The sequence below is a fragment of the Agelaius tricolor genome, unplaced genomic scaffold, assembly GCF_023055355.1.
Source record: "Agelaius tricolor isolate 1412-34295 unplaced genomic scaffold, bAgeTri1.0.p SCAF_68, whole genome shotgun sequence".
Classification (NCBI taxonomy): domain Eukaryota; kingdom Metazoa; phylum Chordata; class Aves; order Passeriformes; family Icteridae; genus Agelaius; species Agelaius tricolor.
The window spans coordinates 1,611,494-1,637,239 of NW_027269328.1; the positions used below are offsets into that span (position 1 = coordinate 1,611,494).

At 39.2% G+C, this 25,746-nt stretch overlaps 1 protein-coding gene across 1 annotated transcript in view; it reads left to right on the forward strand.

Moving 5' to 3' along the window:
- The window catches only part of LOC139584903 (L-gulonolactone oxidase-like), a gene marked incomplete at its 3' end in the record, with an annotated part of 72,305 nt that overhangs the window by 3,650 nt on the left and 42,909 nt on the right, over window positions 1-25,746 (forward strand). The window contains exons 2-3 of the mRNA XM_071417254.1: window positions 13,385-13,486; window positions 24,192-24,317. Of these exons, the coding sequence (XP_071273355.1) occupies window positions 13,385-13,486; window positions 24,192-24,317 (228 nt within the window). The remainder of the gene's footprint in view (window positions 1-13,384; window positions 13,487-24,191; window positions 24,318-25,746) is intronic.

Here is a 25,746-nt window from a genome sequence, read left to right on the forward strand (position 1 = left end):
CTGGAAAAAAACCCCAAATAAACCTGGAAAAACCCAAAATAAACCTGGAAAAAAACCCCAAAATAAAAATGGAAAAAACCCCAAATAAACCTGGAAAAAAAAAAAAAACCAAAATAAACCTGGAAAAAATCAAAATAAAAATGGAAAAAAACCCAAATAAAAATGGAAAAAAAACCCAAAATAAACCTGGAAAAAAAACCAAAATAAACCTGGAAAAACCCCAAATAAACCTGGAAAAACCCAAAATAAACCTGAAAAAAAAAAAACCCCAAATAAAAATGGGAAAAAAACCCCCAAAAAAACTGGAAAAACCCCAAAGAAACCTGGAAAAAAACCCCAAATAAACCTGGAAAAATCAAAAAAAAAAACCTGGAAAAATCCCAAAATAAACAAAACAAACCAAAATTTTTTAAAGGGTTTAAAAAACCCCAAAAAAAAAATCCCAAATTTTCCCCAATTTTCCCCAATTTTCTCCATTTTTCTCCATTTTTTCACATTTTCCCCCATTTTTCCCTGTTTTTCCCCCCATTTTGCCCCATTTTTCCCGATTTTTTTCCCATTTTCCCCCATTTTTTTCCATTTTTCCCCCATTTTTCCCCTTTTTCCCCCTTTTTTCCCCATTTTCCCCTATATTTTCCCTGGTTTTTTTCCCATTTTCCCCCATTTTTCTCCCAATTTTCCCCATTTTTTCCCATTTTTTCCCATTTTCCGCAGAAAATTTCTGGAATTTTCCCCTTTTTCCCAATTTTCCCTTTTTTCCAATCATTCCCACCCCAAAAAACTCCAAATTTTGGAATTTTCCCCATTTTCCTCCCATTTTTCCCGCAATATTTTCCCATTTTTTTCCCATTTTTCCCCATTTTTTCCCTTTTCCCCCCATTTTTTCCCTTTTTTTTCCTTTTTTTTCTCCCCATTTTTTCTCCCAATTTTTCCAGGAATTTTCTGCCAGAACCCCCAAAATCTTTGGGATTTTTTTTCCCTTTTTTCCCTAAAATATTTGGGATTTTTCCCTCATTTTTCCCCCCCAAAATTTGGGAATTTTCCCCATTTTCTCCTCATTTTTCCCAAAATCCTGGAATTTCTCCCCATTTTTCCCAAAAATTCGGGAATTTCTCCCCATTTTCCCCCCCAAAAATTTGGGAATTTCTCCCTATTTCCCCCCTGGTTTTCCCCATTTTCCGCCCCATAAATTTGGGATTTTTTCCCCATTTTCCTCCATTTCCCCCCCCTTTTTTCCCCCCAAATTTGGGAATTTTTCCCCCATTCCCCCCTCCCCCCAGAAAATTTGGGAATTTTTCCCCATTTTCCCACATTTTCCCCAAAATTCGGGAATTTCTCCCAATTTCCCCCCCCAAAATTTGGGAATTTTTCCCCCAAAATTTGGGAATTTCTCCCCATTTTTCACCCAAAAAATTGGGGATTTTTTCCCTATTTTCCCCCCCAAAAATTGGGAAAATTTTCCCTATTTTTCCCCATTTTTCCCCCCAAATTTGGGAAATTTTGCCCCCATTTTTCCACCAAAATTTGGGAATTTCTCCCCCCTTTTTTCCTCATTTCCCTCCATTTTTTCCCCCAAAATTTGGGATTTTTTCCCCCAAACTTCGGGAATTTCTCCCCATTTATTCCCAAAATTCGGGATTTTTTTCCCCATTTTCCCCTTTTTTCCCCCTCAAAAATAATTTGGGAATTTTCCCCATTTTCCCCCCAAAATTTGGGAATTTTTCCCCCAAAATTCGGGAATTTCTCCCCATTTTCCCCCCTGGTTTTCCCCATTTTTCTCCCCCAAAAATTGGGAATTTTTCCCCCTTTTTCCCCAAAAAATTTGGGGAATTTTCCCCCAAAATTCAGGAATTTCTCCCCATTTCCCCCCCAAAATTTGGGATTTTTCCCCCAAAATTTGGGATTTTTTCGCCCAAAAATTGGAAATTTTCCCCCTTTTTTCCCCATTTTTCCCAAAATCCGGGAATTTATCCCCATTTTTCCCACATTTTCCCCCCAAAATTTGGGAATTTCCCCTCCAAAATTTGGGGGGTTTTTCTCCATTTTTCCCCTAAAAAAAAAAGGGAATTTCTCCCCATTTTTCCCGAAAATTCGGGAATTTTCCCCCATTTTCCCCTCAAAATTTGGGAATTTTCCCCATTTTTCCCCCCCAAAAATTCGGGAATTTTTCCCCATTTTCCTCCATTTTTCCCCCCTTTTTTCCCCTCAAAAATAATTTGGGATTTTTCCCCATTTTCTCCCCATTTTTCCCGAATTCCGGGAATTTCTCCCCCTTTTTTCCCCATTTTCCCCCCAAAATTTGGGAATTTTCCCCCATTTTTTCCCCAAATTTCGGGAATTTCTCCCCATTTTTTCCCTCGTTTGTTCCCAAAATTCGGGAATTTCCCCCCTTTTTCTCCCCATTTTTCCCAAAATTCGGGAATTTTTCCCCCAAAATTTGGGATTTTCCCCCCATTTTCCCCCCAAAATTCGGAAATTTTTCCCCATTTTTTCCCCAAAATTTGGGAATTTCTCCCCATTTTCCTCCATTCCCCCCCCCCTTCTTCCCTCCAAAATCCGGGAATTTCTCCCCATTTATCCCCAAAATTTGGGAATTTCTCCCCATTTTCCCCCCAAAATTTGGGATTTTTTCCCCATTTTTCCCCTAAAAAAATTCGGGATTTTCTCCCCATTTTCCCTCCAAAATTTGGGAATTTCTCCCCATTTTCTCCCCTTTCTTGCCCCATTCTTCCCCCCAAATTTGAGAATTTTCCCTCATTTTTCCACCCCAAAAATTTGGGAATTTCTCCCCATTCCCCCCCTGTTTCTCTCCCCCAAAATTTGGGAATTTTTTCCCCAAAATTCAGGAATTTCTCGCCATTTTCCCCCTGGTTTTCCCCATTTTTCTCCCCCAAAAACTGGGAATTTTCCCCCCAAAATTTGGGAATTTCTTTTCCCCAAAAAATTGGAAATTTTCCCCCTTTTTTCCCCATTTTCCTCCCAAAATTTGGGAATTTCTCCCCCTTTTTTCCCCATTTTCTCCCCAAAACAAAATTCGGGAATTTCTCCCCATTTTCCCCCCAAAATTCGGGAATTTCTTCCCATTTTCCCCCCAAAATCTGGGATTTTTTCCCCCAAAATTTGGGATTTTTTTTCCCTATTTTCCCCCCAAAAATTTGGGATTTTCTCACCATTTATTCCCGAATTCCCGGATTTTCCCCCATTTTCCCAAAATCCGGGAATTTCTCCCCATTTTTCCCGAATTCCCGGATTTTCCCCCATTTTCCCCTCCCCCTCCCCTCCCCTCCCCCTTTCCGCCCCTCCCCGGGAATTTCGCAATTCCCAAAATCCCAAAATCCCAAAATTCCCGGGGTTTTTTGTCCTTTCCGGGAATTCCGAGCCCGCAGCGACCTCGGAGCCGCCGGAGCCGCCCGAAAAATCCCAAAAATTCCCAAAAAATCCCAAAAAATCCCAAAATTCCCCAAAATTCCCAAATCCCCGCGGGCGGCAGCTGCAGCATGGTGAGAAAATTCCCGAATTTTGGGGGGAAATTCCCGAATTTGGGGGGGAAATTCCCGAATTTGGGGGGAAAATGGGAAAAATTCCCCAATTCTGGGGTGGGGGAAGGGAAAATTTCGGGTTTTTTGGGGATTTTTTGGGGAATTTTGGGATTTTTTGGGGAATTTTGGGATTTTTGGGGGAATTTTTCTGGGTTTTTGGGGATTTTTTCGGGGGGGGATTTTTTGGGGAATTTTTGGGATTTTTGGGGGGATTTTTTGGGGAATTTTTGGGATTTTTGGGGGATTTTTGGGATTTTGGGGGGGGGATTTTTTGGGGATTTTGGGGATTTTTGGGGGGATTTTTTGGGGATTTTTAAAGATTTTTGGGATTTTTTTGGAGGGATTTTTTTGGGATTTTTTTGGGGGGGATTTTTCGGGGGTTTTTTGGGATTTTTTGGGGAATTTTTCTGGGTTTTTGGGATTTTTTGGGGGGGGATTTTTTGGGGGGATTTTTTGGGGATTTTTGGGGGGATTTTTCGGGGTTTTTTGGGGATTTTTGGGGAATTTTTCTGGGTTTTTTGGGGGATTTTTGGAATTTTTTGGGGGGATTTTTTGGGGGATTTTTGGGGGATTTTTGGGGGATTTTTTTTTTTGGATTTTTGGGGGATTTTTTGGGATTTTGGGGATTTTAAGGGGATTTTTGGGGATTTTTCGGGGTTTTTTTGGGATTTTTTGGGGGATTTTTTGGGGAATTTTTCTGGGTTTTTTGGGGGATTTTTGGGATTTTTTGGGGGGGGGATTTTTTGGGGGATTTTGGGGGGGATTTTTTGGAGATTTTTTAAAGTTTTTTGGGGATTTTTGGGGGATTTTTCAGGGATTTTTGGGGGGATTTTTCGGGGGTTTTTGGGGATTTTTGGGGATTTTTTGGGGGATTTTTTCTGGGTTTTTTGGGGGATTTTGGGGATTTTTTGGCGGGGGATTTCTTGGGGGATTTTTGGGGATTTTTTGAGGATTTTTCGGAGGTTTTTTTGGGATTTTTTTGGGATTTTTGGGGGATTTTTCGGGGTTTTTTGGGGATTTTTGGGGGGATTTTTTGGGGTTTTTTGGGGATTTTTTTAAGATTTTTGGGGTTTTTGGGGGATTTTTTCGGGATTTTTGGGGGGATTTTTCGGGGGTTTTTTGGGATTTTTGGGGGAATTTTTCTGGGTTTTTTGGGGGATTTTGGGGATTTTTGGGGGGGGGATTTTTTGGGGAATTTTGGGGATTTTTTGGGGGGAATTTTTGGGGATTTTTTGGGGGAATTTTGTGGAATTTTTTGAGATTTTTGGGGTTTTTTTCTGGGATTTTTTGGGGAATTTTTGGGATTTTTTAGGGGGGATTTTTTTGGGATTTTTTGGGAATTTTTCGGAGGTTTTTTTGGGGATTTTTTGGGATATTTTGGGGGGGATTTTTTGGGGATTTTTTGGGGATTTTTTGGGGGATTTTTGGGGGGATTTTTTGGGGATTTTTTGGGGATTTTTTAAAGATTTTTGGGGATTTTTTGGGGGGGATTTTTTGGGGATTTTTTAAAGATTTTTGGGTTTTTTGGGGGGATTTTTCGGTGTTTTTTTGGGGTTTTTTGGGGAATTTTTGGGGGGATTTCTGGGATTTTTGGGGGGGGATTTTTTGGGGAATTTTGGGGATTTTTTGGGGATTTTTTTGGGGATTTTTTGAAGATTTTTGGGGATTTTTTTGGGGATTTTCGGAGGTTTTTTTGGGGGGATTTTTTTGGGATTTTTGGGGGGGGTTTTGGGGGGATTTTTTGGGATATTTTTGGAACTTTTGGGGGATTTGGGGGGGATTTTTTGGGGGGTTTTTGGGGGATTTTTGGGGGGATTTTTTGGGGATTTTTTAAAGATTTTTGGGGATTTTTTGGGGAATTTTTCTGGGTTTTTGGGGGATTTTGGGGATTTTTTGGGGGGGGATTTTTTGGGGAATTTGGGGGATTTTTTGGGGGGATTTTTGGGGATTTTTTTAAAGATTTTTGGGGTTTTTTGGGGGATTTTTTCGGGATTTTTGGGGAATTTTTCTGGGTTTTTTGGGGATTTTTGGGGGGATTTTTTGGGGAATTTTGGGATTTTTTGGGGAATTTTTCTGGGTTTTTGGGATTTTTTTGGGGGGGATTTTTTGGGGAATTTTGGGGATTTTTTGGGGGGATTTTTTGGGGATTTTTTAAAGATTTTTGGGTTTTTTGGGGGGATTTTTCGGTGTTTTTTTGGGGTTTTTTGGGGAATTTTTGGGGGGATTTCTGGGATTTTTGGGGGGGGGGATTTTTTGGGGAATTTTGGGGATTTTTTGGGGATTTTTTGGGGAATTTGGTGGATTTTTTGGGGGATTTTTTGGGGATTTTTTGGAAATTTTGGGGGATTTTTAGAGGATTTTTTGGGGATTTTTTTGAAGATTTTTGGGGATTTTTCAGAGGGTTTTTTGGGGATTTTTTGGGGATTTTTAGGGGATTTTTCGGGAATTTTTTGAAGATTTTTGGGGATTTTTTGGGGATTTTTCAGAGGATTTTTTGGGATTTTTGGGGATTTTGGGGGGATTTTTTTGGGGATTTTTCGGAGGTTTTTTGGGGATTTTTGGGATATTTTTGGGATATTTTTGGAACTTTTTGGGGATTTTGGGGGGACTTTTTGGGGATTTTTTGGGGATTTTTCGGAGGTTTTTTTGGGATTTGTGGGGGATTGTGGGGGGATTTTTGGGGGATTTTTCGGGGTTTTTTTGGGGATTTCTTGGGATTTTTGGGGGGATTTTTGGGAGGATTTTGGGATTTTTTGGGGGATTTTTTGGGGTTTTTGGGGGGGATTTTTCGGTGGGTTTTTTGGGATTTTTTGGAGATTTTTTGGGGAATTTTTCTGGGTTTTTTGGGGGATTTTTGGGATTTTTGGGGGGGATTTTTGGGGGGATTTTGGGGATTTTTTGGGGGGATTTTTTGGGGATTTTTTAAAGATTTTTGGGTTTTTTGGGGGGATTTTTCGGTGTTTTTTTGGGGTTTTTTAGGGAATTTTTGGGGGGATTTCTGGGATTTTTGGGGGGGGAATTTTTGGGGAATTTTGGGGATTTTTGGGGGATTTTTTGGGGATTTTGGGGGGATTTTTTTGGGGATTTTTTGAAGATTTTTGGGGATTTTTTTGGGGATTTTCGGAGGTTTTTTTGGGGGGATTTTTTTGGGATTTTTGGGGGGGGTTTTGGGGGGATTTTTTGGGATATTTTTGGAACTTTTGGGGGATTTGGGGGGGATTTTTTGGGGGGTTTTTGGGGGATTTTTGGGGGGATTTTTTGGGGATTTTTTAAAGATTTTTGGGGATTTTTTGGGGAATTTTTCTGGGTTTTTGGGGGATTTTGGGGATTTTTTGGGGGGGGATTTTTTGGGGAATTTGGGGGATTTTTTGGGGGGATTTTTGGGGATTTTTTTAAGATTTTTGGGGTTTTTTGGGGGATTTTTTCGGGATTTTTGGGGAATTTTTCTGGGTTTTTTGGGGATTTTTGGGGGGATTTTTTGGGGAATTTTGGGATTTTTTGGGGAATTTTTCTGGGTTTTTGGGATTTTTTTGGGGGGGATTTTTTGGGGAATTTTGGGGATTTTTGGGGGGGGATTTTTTGGGGATTTTTTAAAGATTTTTGGGGATTTTTTGGGGAATTTTTCTGGGTTTTTGGGGGGATTTTTGGGATTTTTTGGGGGGGATTTTTTGGGGAATTTGGGGGATTTTTTGGGGGGATTTTTGGGGATTTTTAAAAGATTTTTGGGGTTTTTGGGGGGATTTTTTCGGGATTTTTGGGGAATTTTTCTGGGTTTTTTGGGGATTTTTCGGGGAATTTTTTGGGGAATTTTGGGATTTTTTGGGGAATTTTTCTGGGTTTTTGGGATTTTTTTGGGGGGGGGATTTTTTGGGGGATTTTGGGGATTTTTTGGGGGGATTTTTTGGGGATTTTTTAAAGATTTTTGGGTTTTTTGGGGGGATTTTTCGGTGTTTTTTTGGGGTTTTTTGGGGAATTTTTGGGGGGATTTCTGGGATTTTTGGGGGGGGGATTTTTTGGGGAATTTTGGGGATTTTTTGGGGATTTTTTGGGGAATTTGGTGGATTTTTTGGGGGATTTTTTGGGGATTTTTTGGAAATTTTGGGGGATTTTTAGAGGATTTTTTGGGGATTTTTTGAAGATTTTTGGGGATTTTTCAGAGGGTTTTTTGGGGATTTTTTGGGGATTTTTAGGGGATTTTTCGGGAATTTTTTGAAGATTTTTGGGGATTTTTTGGGGATTTTTCAGAGGATTTTTTGGGATTTTTGGGGATTTTGGGGGGATTTTTTTGGGGATTTTTCGGAGGTTTTTTGGGGATTTTTGGGATATTTTTGGGATATTTTTGGAACTTTTTGGGGATTTTGGGGGGACTTTTTGGGGATTTTTTGGGGATTTTTCGGAGGTTTTTTTGGGATTTGTGGGGGATTGTGGGGGGATTTTTGGGGGATTTTTCGGGGTTTTTTTGGGGATTTCTTGGGATTTTTGGGGGGATTTTTGGGAGGATTTTGGGATTTTTTGGGGGATTTTTTGGGGTTTTTGGGGGGGATTTTTCGGTGGGTTTTTTGGGATTTTTTGGAGATTTTTTGGGGAATTTTTCTGGGTTTTTTGGGGGATTTTTGGGATTTTTGGGGGGGATTTTTGGGGGGATTTTGGGGATTTTTTGGGGGGATTTTTTGGGGATTTTTTAAAGATTTTTGGGTTTTTTGGGGGGATTTTTCGGTGTTTTTTTGGGGTTTTTTGGGGAATTTTTGGGGGATTTCTGGGATTTTTGGGGGGGGATTTTTTGGGGAATTTTGGGGATTTTTTGGGGATTTTTTGGGGATTTTGGGGGGATTTTTTGGGGGATTTTTTGAAGATTTTTGGGGATTTTTTTTGGGATTTTCGGAGGTTTTTTTGGGGGGATTTTTTGGGGATTTTTGGGGGATTTTTGGGGGGATTTTTTGGGATATTTTTGGAACTTTTGGGGGATTTGGGGGTATTTTTTTGGGATTTTTGGGGTTTTTTTGAGGGGATTTTTCGGGTTTTTTTTGGGATTTTTGGGGGGATTTTTTGGGGATTTTTGGGGGGATTTTTCGGGTTTTTTTTGGGATTTTTTGGGGATTTTTGGGGGATTTTTTCGGGGGTTTTTGGGGATTTTTGGGGGGGGGTTCGGGGGTTTTTTGGGATTTTTTGGGGAATTTTTCTTGGGTTTTTTGGGGGATTTTTGGGATTTTTGGGGGGGGATTTTTTGGGGAATTTTGGGATATTTTTAGGGGATTTTTTGAAGATTTTTTGGGGATTTTTCGGAGGTTTTTTTGGGATTTTTTTGGGATTTTTGGGAGATTTTTGGGATTTTTTTGGGGGGGATTTTTTGGGGGATTTTTTAAAGATTTTTGGGGGTTTTTGGGGGATTTTTCGGGGTTTTTTGGGGATTTTTGGGGAATTTTTCTGGGTTTTTGGGGGGATTTTTGGGATTTTTTGGGGGGGGATTTTTGGGGGAATTTTGGGGATTTTTTGGGGGATTTTTGGGGGATTTTTTGGGGATTTTTTTGACGATTTTTTTGGGATTTTTGGGGGGATTTTTTGGGGATTTTGGGATTTTTTGGGGAATTTTTCTGGGTTTTTTGGGGATTTTGGGGATTTTTTGGGGGGGAATTTTTTGGGGAATTTTGGGGGATGTTTTTGGGATATTTTTGGAACTTTTTGGGGATTTGGGGGGGATTTTTTGGGGGATTTTTTGAAGATTTTTGAGGATTTTTTGGGGATTTTTCGGAGGTTTTTTTGGGATTTTTTTGGGGAATTTTTGGGGATTTTTTGGGGATTTTTGGGGAATTTTTGGGGGATTTTTCGGGGGATTTTTTGGGGATATTTTTGGAACTTTTTGGGGATTTGGGGGGGATTTTTTTGGGGAATTTTTTGGGGATTTTTGTGAGCATTTTTGGGATATTTTGGGGAATTTTTTGGGGATTTTTTGGAGATTTTTTGGGGAATATTTCTGGGTTTTTGGGGGATTTTTGGGATTTTTTTGGGGGGGGATTTTTTGGGGGATTTTTTGGAACTTTTTGGGGATTTTTGGGAGATTTTTTGAAGATCTTTGGGGATTTTTTTTTGATTTTTCGGAGGTTTTTTGGGGTTTTTTTGGGGGATTTTTTGGGATATTTTGGGGGATTTTTCGGGGGTTTTTGGAGGGGTTTTGGGGGGATTTTTTTGGGATTTTTTTGGGATATTTTTGGGATATTTTTGGGAATTTTGGGGGGAATTTTTGGGATTTTTCTGGGGTTTTTTGGGGAGATTTTTTTGGAATTTTTTGGGGATTATTGGGGGGATTTTTGGGGGGATTTTTTTGGGATATTTTTGGGGGAATTTTGGGATTTTTTGGGGATTTTTTGGGGATATTTTGGGGGATTTTTGGGAGCATTTTTGGGATATTTTGGGGGATTTTTGGGGCGTTTTTTGGGGGAATTTTTGGGGGTTTTTTGGGGAATTTTTTTAGGAAATTTTGAAGATTTTTTGGGGAATTTTTGGGGATTTTTGGGAAGGTTTTGGGGGAATTTTGGGGGGATTTTCTTGAGATATTTTTCGGGATTGTTGGGGGATTTTTTTAGAATTTTGGGGGGATTTTTGGGGGATTTTTTGAAGATTTTTGGGGATTTTTGGGGGATTTTTCGGAGGTTTTTTTGGGATTTTTTGGGGGATTTTTTGGGGATTTTTCGGGGTTTTTTGGGGATTTTGGGGGGATTTTTTGGGATATTTTTGGAACTTTTTGGGGATTTGGGGGGGATTTTTTTGGGGATTTTTTTGGGGGGATTTTTGGGGGCATTTTTGGGACTTTTTGGGGATATTTTGGGGATTTTTTGGGGGATTTTTAACGATTTGTTTTGGGATTTTTTGAAGATTTTTGGGGGATTTTTGGGGGGATTTTTTTTGGGATTTTTTGGGGGTTTTTTTTGTTTAAATTTTTGGGGATTTTGGGGAGGTGTTTGGGGGAACTTTTGGGGATTTTTTGGGGATTTTTTGGAATATTTCGGGGGAATTTTGGGGTTTTTTTTTTGGGGATATTTTTGGAACTTTTTGGGGATTTTTTTGAGATTTTTCGGGATTTTTTGGGGGATTTTTGGGGGATTTTTGGGAGGGTTTGGGGGAATTTTTTCAAGGCTTTTCGGGGATTTTTTGGGAAATTTTTGGGATTTCTTTGGGAATTTTTCGGGATTTTTTGTGGATTTTTTGTGAATTTTTTGGGATTTGGGGGAACTTTTTAAAAACTTTTGGGGGAATTTTTGGGATTTTTTTTCGGGATTTTTTCCAGGATTTTTGGTGGATTTCTTGCGAATTTTTGGGGATTTTTGGGAGGGTTTGGGGGAATTTTGGGGGAATTTTTTTGAGATTTTTGGGGAATTTTTGGGGTTTTTGGGGGGAGATTTTTGGGGGGATTTTTGGGGGATTTTTTGGGAAATTTTTGGGGGATTTCTTAAGGAAATTTTGGAGATTTTCTGGGCATTTTGGGGGGATGTTTTGGGGATTTTTGGAGGGTTTTGGGGAGATTTTTGGGGGAATTTTTTGGGAAATTTTTGAGATTTTTTTGGGATTTTTTAAGGAAATTTTGGAGATTTCTGGGGGATTTTTTGGGGATTTTTGGGGGCATTTTTGGGAGGGTTTTGGGGGAATTTTGGGGATTTTTTCGCGATTTTTTGTTTAATTTTGGGGGATTTTAAGGGGGATTTTTTGGGAATTTTTTGGGGAATTTTTGGGGATTTTTCTGGGGTATTTTGAGATTTTTGGGGGTTTTTTGGGGGGGATTTTTTGGGAATTTTTTTGGGGAAAATTTTGGGATTTTGGGGGGATTTTTTGGGGGAATTAGGGGGATTTTTTTCAGGGTTTTTTGTTGAATTTTTTGGGGATTTTTGGGAGGCTTTTGGGGGAATTTTGGGGATTTTTTAGGAGGGATTTTTTGGGGTTTTTTGAGATTTTTTGGGGGGATTTTTTTAGGAAATTTTGGAGATTTTCTGGGAATTTTTGGGGGATTTTTTTAAATTTTTTTTTATTTTTTTTTATTTTTAAAAAAATTTTTAGGGATTTTTTTCGGGATTTTGGGTGGATTTCTTGCGAATTTTTGGGAGAGTTTTGGGGGAATTTTGGGGGGATTTTTTGGGATTTTTTGAGATTTTTGGGGGAATTTTTTGGGATTTTTTGGGGATTTTTGGGAGGGTTTTGGGGGAAATTTTTTGAGATTTTTGGGGGAATTTTTTGGGGATTTTTTGGGTGGATTTTTGGGGGAATTTTTAGAGATTTTTTTCGGGATTTTTTGGGGGAATTTTGGGGATTTTTTCCCTGGATTTTTGTTTTCATTTTTGGGGGTTTTATGCAGATTTTTTTGGGGATTTTTGGGGCATTTTTTGGGGAATTTTTTTGGGATTTTTTGAGGATTTTTTGGCGAATTTTGGGGAATTTTTGGGATTTTTGAGGGGAATTTTTGGGGATTTTTGGGGGGATTTTTGGGAGGTTTTTGGGAGGATTTGGGGGAATTTTTTCGAGGCTTTGGGGGATTTTTTGGGGGATTTTTTGGGGAATTTTGGGGGATTTTTTTATTATTTTTTGGGGGGATTTTTTGGGATTTTTTGGGGAATTTTGGGGAATTTTTTTCTGGGATTTTTGTTTACATTTTTGGGGGTTTTATGGGAAATTTTTTGGGGATTTTTTGGGGATTTTTTGGGAATTTTTTTTCCTGAAATTCCAGGAGGGGGAAGGGAAGGGAAGGGAAGGGGGGGAGGGGCACTCCCGGGATTTGGGGGAAAAAACCCAAAAAAATTTTAAAATTCCCCCCAAAATCCCCCAAATTTGGGATTTTTTGTTGTTTTGGGGTTTTGGGGTTTGGGATTTCTGGGATTTCAGGAATTTGGGGATTTGGGGATTTGGAATTTGGGGATTTTTGGACATTTGGGTGTTGGGATTTTCGGGGTTTTGGGAATTTGGGGAATTTGGGAACTTTGGGAATTTGGGATTATGGGGTTTGAGGATTTGAGATTTGGGGAATTTGGGGAATTTTGGGAATTTGGAATTTTGGGGGATTTTGGGATTTGGGGTTTGGGGGAATTTTGGGATTTGGGGTTTTGGGGAATTTGGAATTTTTGGGATTTAGGATTTTGGGGAATTTGGGGTTTGGAGATTCTGGGGAGGGAATTGGGGATTTGGGGTTTGGAAATTTTGGGGTTTTGGGATTTGGGATTGAGGGTTTGGGAATTGGGGAATTTTGGGGATTTGGGAATTTTGTGATTTGGGAATTCTGGGGCATTTGGGATTTTGGGATTTGGGAATTTTGGGGAAATTTGGGATTTTTCCCATTTGGGATTTTTCCCATTTGGGATTTTTCCCATTTGGCATTTTGGGATTTGGGAATTTTGGGGATTTGGGATTTTTCAGATTTGGGATTTGGGGAATTTTGGGGATTTGGGATTTGGGAATTTTGGGGATTTGGGATTTTTCGGATTTGGGACTTTTCCCATTAGGGATTTTTCAGATTTGGGAATTTTGGGATTTGGGATTTTCCCATTTGGGATTTTTCAGATTTGGGAATTTTGGGATTTGGGATTTTCCCATTTGGGATTTGGGGAATTTTGGGAGTTTGGGATTTGGGAATTTGGGGCATTTGGGATTTTGGGATTTGAGAACTTTGGGGAATTTGGGATTTTTTGGAAATTTGGGATTTGGGATTTTGGGGATTTGGGATTTTTTCCCATTTGGGATTTTGGGAAATTTGGGATTTTGGGATTGTTCCCATTTGGGATTTGGGATTTTGGGATTGTTCCCATTTGGGATTTTGGGGAAATTTGGGAATTTTGGGCTTGTTCCCATCGGGGTCTCCCCCTCTGCAGCTCCAGGGCCAATCGGGGCTGAGGTTCTGGAACTGGGCCGGGACCCACGGCTGCGAGCCCGAGCTCTTCTACCGACCCCGCAGCGTGGCCCAGATCCGCCAGGTACCGGGAAAATCCGGGAAAAAACGGGAAAAACGGGAAAAAATGGGAAAAAACGGGAAAATCCGGGGAAAATCGGGGATTCCGGGGGGAAAAATGGCAAAAAATTCGGGGAAAATCAGGGAAAAATCCCCCAAAAAGCAGGGAAAAATCCCCCCCAAAATCGCCCAAAAATCAGGGAAAAATCCCCCCCCAAATCCCCCAAAAATCAGGGGAAAATCCCCCCCAAAATCCCCCAAAAATCAGGGAAAATCCCCCCCAAAATTCCCCAAAAATCGGGGAAAAATCCCCCCAAAAATCGCCCAAAAATCAGGGAAAAATCAGGAGTTCCAGGAGGAAAACTTCCGGGAGAATTGGGGAAAAATGGGGGAAAATGGGGGAAAATGGAGAAAATGGGGAGAATCGGCGATTCCAGGGGGAAAAATGGCAAAAAATTCCAGAAAAAACGGGGAAAAAATGCCTGAAAAATCAGGAAATAAATCCCCAAATATCAGGAAAAAAATCAGGAAAAAATCAGGAGTTCCAGGGGAAAAACTTACGGGAAAATTGGGGAAAATTCACCAAAAATCGGGGAAAAAATCAGGAAAAAATCAGGAGTACCAGGGGGAAAATTTCCAGAAAAATTGGGGAAAACTCACAAAAAATTGGGGAAAAAAATCCCCCAAAAAATTCAGGAAAAAATCAGGAAAAAATCAGGAGTTCCAGGGGAGAAACTCCTGGAAAAATTGGGGAAAATTCACAAAAAATGGGGAAAAAATCTCCAAAAATCAGGAAAAAATCAGGAGTTCCAGGGGGAAAAATTCCAGGAAAATTGGGGAAAAATGGGGGAAAATGGGAAAAAACGGGGAAAATTGGTGATTCCAGAGGGAAAAATGGCCAAAAATTCGGGAAAAAAACAGGGAAAAAATGCCTGAAAAATCAAGAAAAATCCAGAGTTCCAGGGGGAAAATCCCCAAAAAATCAGGAAAAAATCCTGAAAAAATCAGGAAAAAAATCCTGAAAAAATCAGGAGTTCTAGGGGGGAAAACTTCTGGGAAAATCGGGGGAAAATGGGGGAAAATGGGGGAAAATCAGGGAAAATCTGTGATTCCAGAGGGAAAAATGGTGAAAAATGTGGGGAAAATCGGGAAAAAAATCCCCAAAAATTCAGGAAAAAAAAATCCCCAAAAATGGGGAAAAATAAAAAAAAATCAGGAAAAAAATCCAAAAAAAATCAGGAAAAAAAATCAGGAGTTTCAGGGGGAAAACTTCTGGGAAAATTGGGGGGAAATGGGAGAAAATGGGGAAATCGGGGAAAATTGGGGATTCCAGAGGGAAAAATGCAAAAAATTCCAGAAAAATCGGGAAAAAAATGGCCAAAAAATCAGGAAAAAATCAGAAGTTCCAGGGGGAAAACTTCCAGGAAAATTGAGGAAAAATTGGGGAAAATTCACAAAAATTGGGGAAAAATCGCCCAAAAAACCACCAAAAATTTGGGAAAAAAATCCCCAAAAAATCAGGAAAAAAAATCCCAAAAATATCAAGAAAAATCAGGAGTTCTAGGGGAGAAAAGTTCTGGAAAAATTGGGGAAAATTCACCAAAAATTGGGGAAAAATCCCCAAAAAATCAGGGAAAATTCACCAAAAAGTTGGGAAAAAATCTCCAAAAATCAGGAAAAAAATCCCCAAAAAATCGGGGAAAAATCCTCCCGAAAGAATCGGGGAAAAATCCCCCAAAAATCTGGAAAAAATCCCCCAAAAATCAGGAAAAAATCGGGAGTTCAAGGGGGGAAATTTCTGGAAAAATTGGGGAAAACTCACAAAAAATCGGGGGAAAATCCCCAAAAAATCAGGAAAAAAAATCCCCAAAAAATCAGGAAAAAATTGGGAGTTCAAGGGGGGAAATTTCCCGGGAAAATGGGAAAAATTGGGAAAATTGGGAAAACCGGGGAAAACTGGGGATTGCAGGGGGAAAAATGCAAAAAATTCGGGGAAAATTGGGGAAAAAATGCCTGAAAAATCCCCCAAAAATCAGGGAAAAATCCCCCCCAAAAAATCAGAAAAAAATCCCCCCAAAAAATCAGAAAAAAATCCCCCCCAAAATCGCCCAAAAATCAGGAAAAAATCAGGAAAAATCAGGAAAAAAAATCAGGAAAAAATGAGGAGTTCCAGGAGGAAAATTTCTGGGAAAATTGGGAGAAAATGGGGAAAAATACCCCGAAAAAATCAGGAAAAATCCACAAAAAATCAGGAAAAAAATCCCCCCAAAAATTGGGGAAAAATCCCCCAAAATCAGGAAAAAAATAATAAAAAATGCCCCAAAAATCAAGAAAAATCAGGAGTTCCAGGGGGAAAACTTCTGGGAAAATCGGGGGAAAAATGGGGGAAAATTGGGGAAAATCCGGGAAAATCGGGGATTCCAGCGGGAAAAATGGCAAAAAATTCTGGAAAAATCGGGGAAAAAATGGCCAAAAATCAAGAAAAATCAGGAGATCCAGGGGGAAAAATTCCGGGAAAAATTCAGCAAAAATTGGGGAAAAATCCCCCAAAAAATCAGGGAAAATCCACAAAAAAACCCAGGAAAAATCCCAAAAAAATCGAGGGAAAATCCCCCAAAAATTGGGGAAAAATCAGGAGTTCCAGTGGGAAAATTTCCCAGGAAAATGGGGGGAAATGGGGGAAAATGGGAAAATAGGGGAAAATTGGGAAAATCGGGGAAAATCGGGGATTCCAGGGGGAAAAATGGCAAAAAATTCGGGGAAAATCGGGGAAAAAATGCCTGAAAAATCAGGGAAAAATCCCCCAAAAATCAGGAAAAAATCAGGAGTTCCAATGGAAAAACATCTGGAAAAAATGGGGAAAATTCACCAAAAATCGGGGGAAAGTCCCTCAAAAAAATCAGAAAAAATCCCCAAAAATCAGGAAAAAATCAGGAGTTCCAGGGGGAAAAATTCCGGGAAAATTGGTGAAAAATGGGGAAAATTCACAAAAAATCAGGAAAAAAATCCCCAAAAAATTGGGGAAAAAATCCCCCAAAAATGAGGAAAAAATCCTCAAAAAATCAGGAAAAAATGAGGAGTTCCAGGGGGGAAACTTCTGGGAAAATCAGGGAAAATCCGGGGAAAATCCAGGGAAAATCGGGGATTCCAGAGGGAAAAATGGCAAAAAATTCCAGCAAAATTGGGGAAAAAATGGCCAAAAATCAGGAGTTCCAGGGGGAAAAGGGGGAAATTTTCCCTGGATGGGTTTTTTGGGATATTCCCAATGGTTTAGGATCAGTTTTTGGGATATTCCCAATGGTTTAGGATTGGTTTTTATGGGATATTCCCGATATTTTAGGATTGGTTTTTTGGGATATTCCTGGTGGATTTTTGGATGGTTTTTTGGGATATTCCCAATGGTTTAGGATTGGTGTTTTTGGGGACATTCCCAATGGTTTAGGATCATTTTTTTGGGATATTCCCAATGGTTTAGGATTGGTTTTTTTGGGGTATTCCTGATGTTTTAAGATTGGTGTTTTTGGGGACATTCCCAATGTTTTAGGATTGGTGGTTTTGGGATATTCCCAATGGTTTAGGATTGGGTTTTTTGGGATATTCCTGGTTGATTTTGGGATGATTTTTTGGGACATTCCCAATGTTTTAGGATCAGTTTTTGGGGACATTCCCAGTGGGTTTGTGGTGGTTTATTTGGGATATTCCCAATGCTTTAGGATTGGTTTATTTGGGATATTCCCAAGGTTTTAGGATTGGTTTATTTGGGACATTCCCAAGGTTTTAGGATTGGTTTATTTGGGATATTCCCAAGGTTTTAGGATTGGTTTATTTGGGATATTCCCAGTGCTTTAGGATTGGTTTATTTGGGATATTCCCAAGGTTTTAGGATTGGTTTTTTGGGACATTCCTGATATTTTAGGATCCCTTTTTTGGGCCATTTCTGCTGGGTTTGGGTCATTTTTCTGGGCCATTCCTGGTGGTTCAGGATCCATTTTTTGGGATATTCCCGGTGGATTTTTGGATGGTTTTTTGGGATATTCCCAATGGTTTAGGATCAGTTTTTTGGGATATTCCCAATGGTTTAGGATCATTTTTTTGGGGACATTCCCAATGGTTTAGGTTTGGGTTTTATGGGATATTCCCGATATTTTAGGATTGGTTTTTTGGGATATTCCTGGTGGATTTTTGGATGGTTTTTTGGGATATTCCCAATGGTTTAGGATTGGTGTTTTTGGGATATTCCCAATGGTTTAGGATTGGTGTTTTTGGGATATTCCCAATGGTTTAGGATCATTTTTTTGGGATATTCCCAATGGTTTAGGATTGGTTTTTTTGGGGTATTCCTGATGTTTTAAGATTGGTGTTTTTGGGGACATTCCCAATGTTTTAGGATTGGTTTTTTTGGGATATTCCCGATGGTTTAGGATTGGGTTTTTTGGGATATTCCTGGTGGATTTTGGGATGATTTTTTGGGACATTCCCAATGTTTTAGGATCAGTTTTTGGGGACATTCCCAGTATGTTTGTGGTGGTTTATTTGGGATATTCCCAGTGCTTTAGGATTGGTTTATTTGGGATATTCCCAAGGTTTTAGGATTGGTTTTTTGGGACATTCCTGATATTTTAGGATCCCTTTTTTGGGCCATTTCTGCTGGGTTTGGGTCATTTTTCTGGGGCCATTCCTGGTGTTTTAGGATCACTTTTTTGGGATATTCCTGGTGGATTTTGGGATGGTTTTTTGGGATATTCCTGATGTTTTAGGATTGGTGGTTTTGGGATACTCCCAGAGGTTTTTGGGTGGTTTTTTTGGGGACATTCCCAGTGTTTTAGGATTGGTTTTTTTGGGATATTCCTGATATTTTAGGATCGGTTTTTTTGGGATATTCCCAATGTTTTAGGTTTGGGTTTTTTGGGATATTCCCAGTGGTTTAGGATCATTTTTTTGGGGATATTCCTGACATTTTAGGATTGGTGTTTTTGGGACATTCCCAATATTTTAGGATTGGTTTTTTTGGGATCTTCCTGACATTTTCCGAATGGTTTTTTGGGGACATTCCCGGCCATTTGGGGTTGTTTTTTTGGGACATTCCTGATATTTTAGGATCCCTTTTTTGGGCCATTTCTGCTGGGTTTGGGTCATTTTTCTGGGATATTCCTGGTGGTTTAGGATCCATTTTTTGGGATATTCCTGGTGGATTTTGGGATGGTTTTTTGGGACATTCTTGATATTTTAGGATTGGTTATTTTGGGATATTCCCAATGTTTTAGGATTGGTTTTTTTGGGATCTTCCTGACATTTTCCAAATGGTTTTTTGGGACATTCCTGATATTTTAGGACTGGGGTTTTTGGGTCATTCCCAACGTTTTAGGATTGGGTTTTTTTGGGGACTTTCCTGATATTTTCAGAATGGGTTTTTTTGGGGACATTCCCAATGTTTCAGGATCCTTTTTTTGGGACATTCCTGATGTTTTAGGATCCCTTTTTTTGGCCATTTCTGATGGGTTTGGGTCATTTTTCTGGGTGCATTCCCAGTGGTTCAGGATTGGTTTTTTGGGGACATTCCCGATATTTTAGGATTGGTGTTTTTGGGATATTCCTGATATTTTAGGATTGGTTTTTTGGGACATTCCCGATGGTTTAGGACTGGTGATTTTGGGACATTCCCAGTGGGTTTAGGGTGGTTAATTTGGGATATTCCTGATATTTTAGGATCATTTTTTTTGGGATATTCCCAGTGGGTTTGGGGTGGTTTATTTGGGATATTTCCGATGGTTTAGGATTGGATTTTTGGGGTCATTCCTGATATTTTAGCATTGGTGATTTTGGGGATATTCCTGAGGTTTTAGGATCCTTTTTTTTTGGACATTCCCGATGTTTTAGGATTGGGTTTTTTGGGATATTCCCAGTGGTTTAGGATCATTTTTTTGGGGATATTCCTGACGTTTTAGGATTGGTGTTTTTGGGATATTCCCAATATTTTAGGATTGGTTTTTTTGGGATCTTCCTGACATTTTCCGAATGGTTTTTTGGGGACATTCCCGGCCATTTGGGGTTGTTTTTTTGGGACATTCCTGATATTTTAGGATCCTTTTTTGGGCCATTTCTGCTGGGTTTGGGTCATTTTTCTGGGGCCATTCCTGGTGGTTTAGGATCCATTTTTTGGGATATTCCCAGTGGGTTTTGGGATGGTTTTTTGGGACATTCTTGATATTTTAGGATTGGTTATTTTGGGATATTCCCAATGTTTTAGGATTGGTTTTTTTGGGATCTTCCTGACATTTTCCAAATGGTTTTTTTGGGACATTCCTGATGTTTTAGGATTGATTTTTTTGGGACATTCTTGATATTTTCGGATTGGTTTTTTTGGGATATTCCTGATGTTTTAGGATCGTTTTTTTGGGGACATTCTGGATATTTTAGGATCCCATTTTTAGGATATTCCCACTGTTTTAGGATCATTTTTTTGGGACATTCCCAGTGGTTTAGGATCATTTTTTTGGGGACATTCCCGATATTTTAGGATTGATTCTTTGGGAAATTCCCAATGGTTTAGGATTGGTTTTTTGGGATATTCCTGATATTTTAGGATCGGTTTTTTGGGATATTTCCAATGTTTTAGGACTGGTTTTTTTGGGATCTTCCTGACATTTTCCAAACGGTTTTTTGGGGACATTCCTGGCGATTTTGGGATGTTTCTTAGGGACATTCCTGATATTTTAGGATCCTTTTTTTGGGATATTCCCAATGTTTTAGGATTGGGTTTTTTTGGGATATTCCCAATGGTTTAGGATCCATTTTTTGGGATATTCCTGGTGGATTTTGGGGTGGTTTTTTTGGGACATTCCCAATATTCTAGGACTGGGTTTTTTGGGACATTCCCAATATTTTAGGATTGACTTTTTTGGGATATTCCTGATATTTCAGGATCCTTTTTTGGGGGACCTTCCTGATGTTTTAGGATTGGTTCTTTTGGGGACATTCCCAGTGGTTCAGGATTGTTTTTTTGGGATATTCCCGATGTTTTAGGATTGGTTTTTTTGGGATCTTCCTGGTGGATTTTGGGATGATTTTTTGGGACATTCCTGATATTTTAGGATCAGTTTTTAGGGACATTTCCATTGTTTTAGGATTGATTTTTGGGATATTCCTGATATTTTAGGATTGGTTTTTTGGGACATTCCCGATGGTTTAGGACTGGTGTTTTTGGGTACATTCCCAGTGGGTTTAGGGTGGTTAATTTGGGATATTCCCGATGTTTTAGGATCATTTTTTTGGGATATTCCCAGTGGGTTTGGGGTGGTTTATTTGGGATATTTCCGATGGTTTAGGATTGGATTTTTGGGGTCATTCCTGATATTTTAGCATTGGTGATTTTGGGGATATTCCTGAGGTTTTAGGATCCTTTTTTTTGGGACATTCCCAATGTTTTAGGATTGGGTTTTTTGGGATATTCCCAGTGGTTTAGGATCATTTTTTCTGGGATATTCCTGATGTTTTAGGATTGGTTTTTTTGGGATCTTCCTGACATTTTCCAAATGGTTTTTTGGGACATTCCTGATGTTTTAGGATTGATTTTTTTGGGACATTCTTGATATTTTCGGATTGTTTTTTTTGGGATATTCCTGATGTTTTAGGATCGTTTTTTTGGGGACATTCTGGATATTTTAGGATCCCATTTTTGGGATATTCCCACTGTTTTAGGATCATTTTTTTGGGACATTCCCAGTGGTTTAGGATCATTTTTTTGGGGACATTCCCGATATTTTAGGATTGGTTTTTTTGGGACATTCCTGATATTTTAGGATTGGTTTTTTGGGATATTCCCGATGTTTTAGGACTGGTGTTTTTGGGACATTCCCAGTGGGTTTAGGGTGGTTTTTTTGGATATTCCCAATGTTTTAGGATCATTTTTTTGGGATATTCCCAGTGGGTTTGGGGTGGTTTATTTGGGATATTTCCGATGGTTTAGGATTGGATTTTTGGGGTCATTCCTGATATTTTAGCATTGGTGATTTTGGGGATATTCCTGAGGTTTTAGGATCCTTTTTTTTTGGACATTCCCGATGTTTTAGGATTGGGTTTTTTGGGACATTCCCAGTGGTTTAGGATCTTTTTTTTTGGGACATTCCCGATATTTTAGGATCGTTTTTTTGGGATATTCCCAATGGTTTAGGATTGGTTTTTTTGGGATCTTCCTGACATTTTCCAAATGTTTTTTTGGGACATTCCTGATGTTTTAGGATTGATTTTTTTGGGACATTCTTGATATTTTCGGATTGGTTTTTTTGGGATATTCCTGATGTTTTAGGATCCTTTTTTTTGGGGGACATTCCGGATATTTTAGGATCCCATTTTTGGGATATTCCCACTGTTTTAGGATTGGTTTTTTGGGGACATTCCCAGCCATTTGGGGATGATTTTTTGGGGACATTCCTGTTGGTTTAGGATTGGGTTTTTTGGGGACATTCCCGGTGATTTGGGGTTGTTTTTTTGGGACATTCCCGTTGGTTCAGGATTTTTTTTTGGGGGGACATTCCCGGCCATTTGGGGTTGTTTTTTAGGGACATTCCAAATATTTTAGGATCCCATTTTTGGGATCTTCCCAATGGTTTAGGATCGGTTTTTTGGGGACATTCCCAAGGTTTTGTGGTGGGTTTTTTAAGGACATTCCAAATATTTTAGGATCGGTTTTTTTGGGGACATTCCTGATGTTTTAGGATTGGTTTTTTTGGGATATTCCCAATGGTTTAGGATCGGTTTTTTGGGATATTCCCAATGTTTTAGGATTGGTTTTTTTGGGATCTTCCTGACATTTTCCAAACGTTTTTTTGGGGACATTCCTGGCGATTTTGGGATGTTTCTTAGGGACATTCCTGATATTTTAGGATCCTTTTTTTGGGATATTCCCGATATTTTAGGATTGGTGTTTTTGGGATATTCCCAATGGTTTAGGATCCATTTTTTGGGATATTCCTGGTGGATTTTGGGGTGGTTTTTTTGGGACATTCCCAATATTCTAGGACTGGGTTTTTTGGGACATTCCCAAGGTTTTAGGATTGACTTTTTTGGGATATTCCTGATATTTCAGGATCCTTTTTTGGGGGACCTTCCTGATGTTTTAGGATTGGTTTTTTTGGGACATTCCCAGTGGTTCAGGATCGTTTTTTTGGGGATATTCCCGATGTTTTAGAATCCTTTTTCTGGGGACATTCCCAGTGGTTTAGGATCATTTTTTTGGGGACATTCCCGATATTTTAGGATTGGTTTTTTTGGGATATTCCCAATGGTTTAGGATCAGTTTTTTGGGATATTTCCAATGTTGAAGGATTGGTTTTTTTGGGATCTTCCTGACATTTTCCAAATGGTTTTTTGGGGACATTCCCAGTGTTTTAGGATCGTTTTTTTGGGACATTCCTGTTGGTTTAGGTTTGGTTTTTAGGGACATTCCTGATATTTTAGGATTGGTCTTTTTGGGATATTCCTGATATTTTAGGATTGGTTTTTTGGGACATTCCCGATGTTTTAGGACTGGTGTTTTTGGGTACATTCCCAGTGGGTTTGTGGTGGTTTTTTTTGGATATTCCCAATGTTTTAGGATCATTTTTTTGGGATATTCCCAGTGGGTTTGTGGTGGTTTATTTGGGATATTCCCAATGTTTTTGGATTGGATTTTTGGGGACATTCCTGATATTTTAGGATTGGGTTTTTGGGACATTCCCAATGTTTTAAGATCATTTTTTTGGGTACATTCCCAGAGGTTTTGGGGTAGGTTTTTTTTAGGGACATTCCCAAGGTTTTAGGATTGGTTTTTTGGGACATTCCTGATGGTTTAGGATTGATTTTTTTGGGACATTCCCAATGTTTTTCTGGCAGATCCTGGATGGTTTTTGGGGACATTCCCGGCCATTTGGGGATGATTTTTTGGGGACATTTCTCTTGGTTTAGGATTGGTTTTTTTGGGGACATTCCCGGTGATTTGGGGTTGTTTTTTTGGGACATTCCCGTTGGTTCAGGATTTTTTTTTGGGGGGACATTCCCGGCAATTTGGGGATGGTTTTTTTGGGGACATTCCTGATATTTTAGGATCGGTTTTTTGGATATTCCCAATGGTTTAGGATTGGGTTTTTTGGGACATTCCCGGTGGTTTAGGATCGTTTTTTTGGGGACATTCCCAGTGGGTTTGGGGTTGGTTTTTTGGGGACATTCCCGATGTTTTAGGATTGGGTTTTTTTGGATATTCCTGATATTTTAGGATTGGTGTTTTTGGGATATTCCAAATATTTTTGGATCATTTTTTTGGGGACATTCCCAGTATGTTTGTGGTGGTTTATTTGGGATATTCCCAATGCTTTAGGATTGGTTTATTTGGGATATTCCCAATGTTTTAGGATTGGTGTTTTTGGGACATTCCTGATGTTTTAGGATCCCTTTTTTGGGACATTTCTGCTGGGTTTGGGTCATTTTTCTGGGACATTCCTGTTGGTTTAGGATTAGTTTTTTTGGGGACATTCCCGATATTTTAGGATCCATTTTTTGGGACATTCCTGATGTTTTGGGATTGGTGTTTTTGAGATATTCCCAATGTTTTAGGATTGGTATTTTTTGGGGTATTCTTGGTGGTTTTGGGTGGTTTTTTTGGGATCTTCCTGATATTTTCCGAATGTTTTTTTTGGGGACATTCCCGGCGATTTGGGGCCGATGTTTTGGGTTCATTCCCGGTGTTTTTGGGGCAGATCCTGGAGCTGGCCCGGCAGCAGGGGAAGCGCGTGAAGGTGGTGGGGGGCGGCCACTCCCCCTCGGACATCGCCTGCACCGACGGCTTCATGATCCACATGGGCCACCTCAACCGCGTGCTGCAGGTCGGGCGCGGAACCTTCCGGAAAAACCCGCGGGAACCTTGGGAAAAACGGTTCAATCCCACTAAAAAATCCAAATCTTTCAGTCCTCCCCCAAAAAAAAATCCTCCAGTCCCAAAGAAAATGGAAACAAATGGAAAATATTTGCGGGAAAATGAAATTTTCCCAAAAAAACCCCAAAATAAAAAGATTTTCACCAAAAAATCACCAGAAAATCCCTAAAAATTCAGAAAAAAATGATAAAAATTCCCCCAAAATGCCAAAAAAATCCCCCCAAAAAAATTCCTCCAAAAATTCCTCCAAAAATCCCTCAAAATTGCTCGAAAAAATCCCCAAAAATCCCCAAATAATCCCCTAAAATCACAAAAATTCCCCAAAAATTCCTCAAAAAATCCCTCAAAATTGTCAAAAAAATTGCCAAAAAATCCCAAAAAAAATCCCCAAAATCCCAAACTGGGGCTGAGGTTGCTCCGTTCCCCACAGGTGGACAAAATCACCAAAAAATCATCAAAACTCCCTAAAAATTCACCAAAAAATTCCCAAAATTCCCCCAAATTTCCCCCAAAATTCGCCAAAAAATGCCTCAAAAAATGCCTCAAAATTGCCCAAACAATCCCCCAGAAAATGAAAAAAAATTCCCTAAAAATTCACAAAAAATTCCCCAAAAATTCCCCAAAAATTCCCCAAAAAATTCCCCAAAAATTCCCCAAAAATCCCCCCCCAAAATACCCAAAAAAATCTCCCCCACCCCCCAAAAAAATCCAAATAAAATGGGAAATATTCTTGGAAAAAATAAAATTTTCCCAAAAAAACCCCCAAAAATAGAAAGATTTCCATCCTAAAAAATCCCCACAATGTATTCCTGAAAAATCCCCAAAAATCCCAAAAAAAATCTCCCCCACCCCAAAAAAATTCCAAACAAATGGAAAATATTCTTGGAAAAAATAAAATTTCCCCTCTAAAAAAAAAAACAAACCAAAAATAAAAAGATTTTCACCAAAAAATCACCAGAAAATCCCTAAAAATTCACAAAAAAAAGACAAAAATTCCCCCAAAATGCCAAAAAAATCCCCCCCAAAAAATCCCCAAAAATTCCTCCAAAAATCCCTCAAAAATTCACCAAAAAAATCACAAAAATTTCCCCCCCCAAAAAAAATCACCAAAAATCCCTAAAAATTCACCAAAAAAATCACAAAAATTCCCCAAAAAATTAAAAAAAATTCCTTCAAAATTGTCCAAAAAATTAAAAAAATCCCAAAAAAATCCTCCAAAAATCCCCTAAAAATTCCCAAAAAATTCCCCCAAAATCCCCAAAAAATCCCTCAAAATTGCCCCAAAAATTCCCAAAAATCCTCAAAATCCCAAATTGGGGCTGAGGTGGCTCCATGCTCGGCAGGTGGACAAAATCACCAAAAAATCACCAAAAATCCCT